The 6,640-nt window shown below is 52.2% G+C and overlaps 1 protein-coding gene across 1 annotated transcript; it reads right to left on the bottom strand.

The window, feature by feature from the left end:
* Positions 1-2,054: 2,054 nt before the first annotated feature.
* Positions 2,055-4,575, bottom strand: LOC131913733 (zinc finger protein 764-like). The gene is made up of 3 exons (XM_059266527.1): positions 4,132-4,575; positions 3,880-3,993; positions 2,055-3,454 (listed from the first exon to the last, which is right to left on the bottom strand). Exons 1-3 carry the CDS (start codon positions 4,313-4,315, stop codon positions 2,541-2,543), a joined length of 1,212 nt encoding a protein of 403 aa, XP_059122510.1. The 5' UTR covers positions 4,316-4,575; the 3' UTR covers positions 2,055-2,540.
* Between the last annotated feature and the right edge of the window lie 2,065 nt (positions 4,576-6,640).

Below are 6,640 nucleotides of genomic sequence, written 5' to 3'. Positions count from 1 at the left end.
GTAAAGTCCCCTTTAAAAAAGAAAACTGCCCCTCCCCCTCTCCCCATTCCCACGAGGTGTGCACCTCACCCCTCTCTCTTCTCCCCTTCTCTCTCCCCCTCTTTCCTTACCTTTCTCCCATCTTTTTATTATAATGAACTCATTTCCACATGGATGCAGTGCCCAGGGTGTGAGTGACTGTCCATGCACCGCAGCCCGCTGCATCTGCCGGGCATGTTTTCCTGGGGATACCCTGGCTGGCCAGCCGGGGCCTCCCTCGTGCAGTATCAGAACACTGGGTACAGTCCTCGGCACACACACAAAATAATCAACATATCGATATGACTTTGACCATAAGCTCCAGGCTTCGGTTTTGGAAAGTGTATAATAAAATGATAGTAGTGATTAAGTGTGGTTTGCAATGATTAAAAAAGATGTTTTATGAAATAACATCCTCAGATGCCAAAAACGTAAGTTTCTAAAATTGTAAGTGTAGGCTGTCAGGTGGTCAGAGGGTAAATGTGCTCGCGTGCAAATCTGATGCCGTGAACTTGACGCAGACCCACAGACAAGAATGAACTCTCCAAAACCGTCCTGACATCCACGTGCATGAACATACAATAATAGTAATAATGTGTGGAAGCGTGTTTGAGGGTATGTGGGCGTGTGTGCATATGTGCAGGTGGAGGCAGACTTCAGATGTCATTCTCGGAACCAGGTCCGCTTTCTCTGAGACAGGGTCTCTCACGGTTCTGGAGCTCACCAATGAAGCTGGCCAGGCTTGGCAGTGAGCTCCAGGGAGACTCTTATCTGCCACCCGACTTTTTTATGTGGGTGCCGGGGTTTAAATCTGATATCTTAGGCTTTAGAAAGTACTTTACTGACAACTGTCTTCCCAAGCCCCTCCTCTTATTTTTAATTGTATGTAAGTATGTGCACATGAGTGCAAGTGCCCACAGAGGCCCTAGCCTGGAGTGAGAGTTACAGACAGTTGTAAGCCATCTGACGTGTTGTGGGGAACTGAACTTAGGTTCTCTGGATGAGCAGTATGTACAAACATTTTTGGGGACAGTAGCCCAGATTGCACTGAATTTGTGATCCTCCTGCCACAGACTCCCCAGTACTCAGCCCACAGGTGTTTTCCACTCATCCTGGCAGGAACTCATCAGTGGTGAAGACAGCAGGGGTGAAGCTTAACATTCACAGATACCAAGGTGTCTCTTAAGAAGTGTGCTGAGGAGGCGGCTCACAGGCTAACGAATGGCGCTTGCTGCTCTTCCAAAGAACCAGAGTTTGGTTCCCAGCACCCACATCAGGTGGCTCACAATTGCCTGTATGTAGCTCCAGGGCACTCGACGCCCTCTTCTGGCCTCTACAGGCATCTGCATGCACACGTGTACACACACACACACACACACACACACACACACACACACACACACACAAACAGATAGCAGTAGACTGTGAGCCCTACAGCTTCACTGTGTGATCTGAGGCAGGCAGTTTTGCCTCCTGTAATCTGTCTTTGACCACAAAGGGACAGAAAAGCTAAGATTTCCTCCAGTTCAAACAGGTGAAGAGACTCCGACTGGACAAAACCCTCAGGGCCTTTCCCTCCAAATTCAGGAGCTGCTGGCTAGCTGGCTTCTCCTGAGTGGACATACAGATGGGTGGTGAAGGCAGAGTGAACACAGAGGGTCTGGTATCTGGCCCCAAGTGCCTCTTCCTGACTAGGCTTCCTCTTCAAACTGCTTCCTTTCCCAGGCAGTTAGAAGAGGTAAACAAAGTCATAGACAAGAAAGTACTTTGAAAACCACAAAATAAAATACAAGGGAAGAGCTGAAATAAAGCTTATGAACTTTGTTTTTGCTTGCTTTTTGTTTTGTTTCCCCCTCTTGGCCTCCAACTGCCAAGTGGTGGAATTATAGGCATATTCCGCCACACCCAGTACATGCAGTGTTCTGTCTTCCTTGGCTGGCTGAATCTTGTGGAGTTTTTTGTTTTATTTTTCAAAAGAAGCTAGAAACCTGGACCTTCTTTTGTGTGTCAAATACTTTGAATTTTAAACCTCAAATAATTTCACTTGTTATTTATTTACCTTAGATGAAGTCTCAGGTAACCCAAACTGGTCTCAAATTCCTGACCTTCTTGTCTCTACCTCTGAAGTGCTGAGGTTAGAGGCGGGCACCACCACACCCAGCTCTTGACCAGTAACTAATAACCCCTGGAAATGCAGCTGGCTCAGTTCACACAGAGCCATCTACTTCAGCCTCTGCACTAACGAGGCAATGGATTAAACAAGGTTCTCTTCAAGCCTCTCAATCCTTCTGGGCCTTGCTTCTCATAGCGTTCTAGTGGGCTTCCCACCCCACCCAATAGACTCAGAGTCTCGGGTAGTGGAATCAGTGTGTGTGCAGAAGCAGCTGGTAACCACCCATAAGGCTGTACTCTGTGCCCAGGACCAGCCCTTGCCAGAACTTCTGTGCCTTCCGGAGGATGCCATAGGTTCAAGCCTCTGGGCTTCCAAGAGTGTGTACATTTCACTCTCTACGTTGGAGCTTTTAAGACCACCCCTCGCACTCCTGGAATATCTCTGGATAGTGCCGGAAGCCCACAGGTGGATCAGGGTCCCCTTGGCCTGTGGCCAGGGATATAGATAACTGACTGGCTTCTCCGTCTCTATGGCCCCTAGCTCCTGGCCGATGGACCCACTGATGCTTCGCCACTGCTGACTTCTGGCCAAAGCACCTGCCACACTGAGGGCAGGGGTAGGGACGCTCGCCACTGTGGGTCCGCCTGTGGGCTGCCATTTCAGAGCTCTGGCGGAAGCAGCGTCCACAGTCAGGGCATGAGTAAGGCTTTTCACCCGTGTGGGTGCGCACGTGGCGCCGAAGATCTGAGGCATGGGCGAAGGCTCTGCCACAGTCTGTACAAGGAAAGGGGGTCACGCCACTGTGTACCCGCTGGTGCTGACGGAGCGCAGAGCTCTGGCTGAAGCGGCGCCCACAATCAGCACAGCAGTAGGGCTTCTCTCCAGTGTGGACACGGAGATGGGTGGTGAGGGCTGAGCGCTGCGTAAAGGCCCGGCCACAGTCAGGACAGCGATGTGGCCGTTCCCCTCGGTGTATGGCCCGGTGCTTGCTCAGGGAGGAAGCCCGGCCGAAGGGCTTGCTGCAGTCCGGGCAACGGAACGGCTTTTCACCTGTGTGAGTATACAGGTGCTCCACCAACGTGGACCGCCAGGCAAAACTCTTCCCGCACACACGGCAGCCATGACGCTGATCGGCTCTTGGGACAGTGGCGTGAACACCAAGAGGGGGGTGGCCCTGGTGAGCGTCCTCGGACAGCAGCTCCAATTTGCAAGGGGGTCCTGCCAAGGAGGGGTGAGGCTTCTTCGGCCCAGCTTGTGTAGAAAACGTCTTCTGGGTTGCCTCAGTCTCTTCGCTTGGTCTCTTCCTTTCCTCCTGTCCGCAATCTGCTCGGAGACCAAGAAAAAGCTCAGACTCCGACTCATCCTGCTCCTTGATTCCCGCACCCCCACATAGTGACAGACAGGGCACTGGAGGGGAGAAGCCACAGCATCTGAGCATGCAGGGTGCGTGGATGTCCAGAGGCAGCACGGAGGGCATCAGTGCGGTCCCCAAGTCCAGAGGGCTGAGCACTTGCCAGAGGTGGACAGGAAGCGCTGAAGGCGCCTCCAGCAGGGAACCACAGTGAGAGTTCTGCACAGACACAATCACAGCCCCTTTCCAGGTGAATCCAGGGGCCAGGCACAACGACGTTGGCCAAGAAAACAGTTCAGGGAAGAAACTGCCAGGCAGGCAAGTGGAGTCACCAGAAGGCACCACAACGGGCCGGCTACTGAGAAGTCCCCCAAAGCCGGAGTACCCAGTCCTTCACCTGAGTCGGCTTCCGTCGGACACATGGCCACCGCTGGATCCTGGGCACCAGGTCCCCACAGTTCGGCCTCTTCCTCCACCCAGGAGATGAGCGCTGGCTTGGCGCCTCCGCCTCCTGGAGGGAAAGAAAGCAAACCCTGCGATGCGGCGAGGCCAACCCACTTGGTCCCTGCCTCCAGTTCCCAGGGCTCCACCGCTGGACCCACGGTGTCACGCGTGGCGCGAGCCCAGGCGGGCAGGAAAAGGCTCTTACCGAGCGCGCCCAGGAGCCCGTAGGTCTCGCGCATCACCTCCCGGTACAGGGCTCTCTGCGCGGGCCGCAGGCAGCCCCACTCCTGCGGGGAGAAGTACACGGCCACGTCCGCGAAGCTCACGACCCCGCGCTTCCCGGACCCGGGCTGAGCCGAGGGCCTTGCCGGGGCAAGCAGCTGCGCCATGGGGATGCCCCGGCTCGGCCACGGGACGGCCCAGCGCGCCCCGGAACGCCTGCCCAGCCCCAGGTGTCGCCGGTCGGGTACCAGGGCCGGGAAGGGACAGAAGCCAGCTCCGTGCGCACCCTAATGTGGGTAAAACTTGAAAACGGAAAGTAGCAGCTACACAATCGGGACTTGAGGACGCCTGCATAAAAATGGTGGCGCTGGGGTCTCACGAACTAGGCTCCCTGGGGGTTGTGCCCAGGCTTACGTCACCGGTCTCCCTGGGTCATTGTCTTCCAGCCCTCATCCAAAATGGCCACAGAGTCTACAAGTGCCAGTCTGAGAATAAGTCCCAGGCGGACAGGCCCACGTGGGCGGGGACTTCTCTGCCAGCGAGGACAAGATGCAGTTGGGCGTGGTACCCGACTCTGGGGACCCGCAGCCCTCTCAAGGCCAGCTAGGTGGAAGCCGCCTGTGAATCGGCGCGTCGTTTTTTGCTCCTGGTCAGTGTATTATAAAGCCGGAAGCCTGTGGAGAGAAGGCCATTAATAAGAAGGCAGAAAATGACGCGGGCTTTCATTTAGGGGATTTTCACCAACTTGGTCTAGAAATCTCAAACTAGTTGAGGAATACGCTTCTGAGAGATGAGACATCACAGGTCTGTTCCTTGATCAGCCGGAACACCTGGGACATTCACAATGGCTCACTTCTAATCTTTTAAAAGTGTACACCTGCCCATGTAGACTTCACTCTCATGAGGGAATTACCCGTCAGTGGTTTCTGGGCTGTTTGTGAGAGTCCCATCAAATATCCAACAGAGGAATGAGGCCCTACTCAAGGTCATATACATTCAGGCTTTAAGTCTTGTTCATTGCTATTTTAATATAAAATACCTATCTATGAAAGGAATATTATCTCCATGTGGCCATCATTCCCAGCAAATTAACATTTGCTGGAATTCTTGCTCCTCAGCTGGGGAGAGGCTTCAGCCAGACTTCAGGGCAAGGGGCTCTTCTCCCTTCCCATGCATCCATAATTGTCCCTGTCTTTCTACCATGCCTCAATGCAAATATGTTGGATCAAGATCAGGTTTCTGCTCACTGAGTCTATACTAAGCTAAAGGTAGAGCAGATACAAATTCCCTTGGCAGACTGTATCGAGGTCTACGTGACAGATGAAGCTTCCGCTCTGGGAGGCCACCAGCACTGAGTATATAACCGAGTATACATGTGGTTCACAACGATGAGAGATAGCTTTGCTGGGAGTGGTATCCTGGGTAGTCAGTTGCTGTCTCCCAGAATGGGAAACACATTGTCCCAAGCCCTTCTGGCATTTTAAGTTTCAGTCGGATGATCTGATGTTATTCTGCGGCCAGAATCTCTGCCAGCTGGACATCTGACTGTGTGTTACTACCCAGAATCTACAAAAAACTCAAAAAACGAAGTCAAAACACAAATGACCCACTCAAACTATGGGCATGGCATCTGAACAGAGCATTCTCAGGGGAAAAAATAGAAATGTCTGAGAAATATCTCAAAAAGTGTTCGCTGTCCCTAGCAATTGCAGAAATGTGAGTCAAAACAACTTTGAGATTCCATCTCACCCCAGTCAGAATGGCACAAATCAACAAGTGCTGGAGAGGACACAGGGAAAGGGAGCCCTCACCCAGTGCTGGCCAGACTGCAGGCTGGTCCAGGGCTCTGGAAACCATAAATCTACCATATGACCCAGTTCTAGCACTGCTGGACACATGCCCCGAGGACTCAATATCCTATTCCACAGATATTTGCTCAGCCATGGTTTTCTCTCTCTCTCTCTCTCTCTCTCTCTCTCTCTCTCTCTCTCTCTCTCTCTCACTTTCCCCAGACATGGTTTCTCTGTGTAGCTCTGGATGTCCTGGAACTCACTATATAGACCAGGCTGGCCTTGAACTCACAGAGATCCAAAGCAGAGTTTCTGTGTGTCTCGGCAGCTGCTTTCCAAATAACCACTCAGAGGCTTAATATTAATTATAAATGCTCATCCGATTGCTCAGGCTTATTACTAACTAGCTCTGACAACTTAAATTAACCTATTTCTGTTAATCTATGTGCTTCTCTGAGACTCATGGCTTTTACCTCTCCTGCAAGTCCTGCTTCCTCTCCATATGACTGGTGACTCCTCTGACTCTGCCCTTCTTCCAAGCATACTCTCTGCCCCAAGAATCCTAGCTATCAGCCAATCAGGTTTTTATTAAACCTATTCTAGTGACAAAGTTTTACAATGTAAAAATGATTGTTCCACAGCAGAGATCCCTCTCTCTGCCTCTGCATCCTGAGTGCTGGGATTAAAGGCATGCACCACCAT

This window comes from Peromyscus eremicus, chromosome 1, assembly GCF_949786415.1.
Source record: "Peromyscus eremicus chromosome 1, PerEre_H2_v1, whole genome shotgun sequence".
In the NCBI taxonomy this organism is placed as follows: Eukaryota; Metazoa; Chordata; class Mammalia; order Rodentia; family Cricetidae; genus Peromyscus; species Peromyscus eremicus.
Note: the sequence above shows the minus strand (reverse complement) of the source record. Positions and strands in the feature narration are given on the sequence as shown.

Coding starts and splice junctions, on each gene's coding strand:
- LOC131913733 (XM_059266527.1), bottom strand. CDS start 4,315: ATGGCGCAGCTGCTTGCCCCGGCAAGGCCCTCGGCTCAGCCCGGGTCC. Junction 3,994..4,131: donor CGGGCTCCTGGGCGCGCTCG/GTAAGAGCCTTT, acceptor CTTTCCCTCCAG/GAGGCGGAGGCGCCAAGCCA. Junction 3,455..3,879: donor TCCGACGGAAGCCGACTCAG/GTGAAGGACTGG, acceptor GTCTCCGAGCAG/ATTGCGGACAGGAGGAAAGG.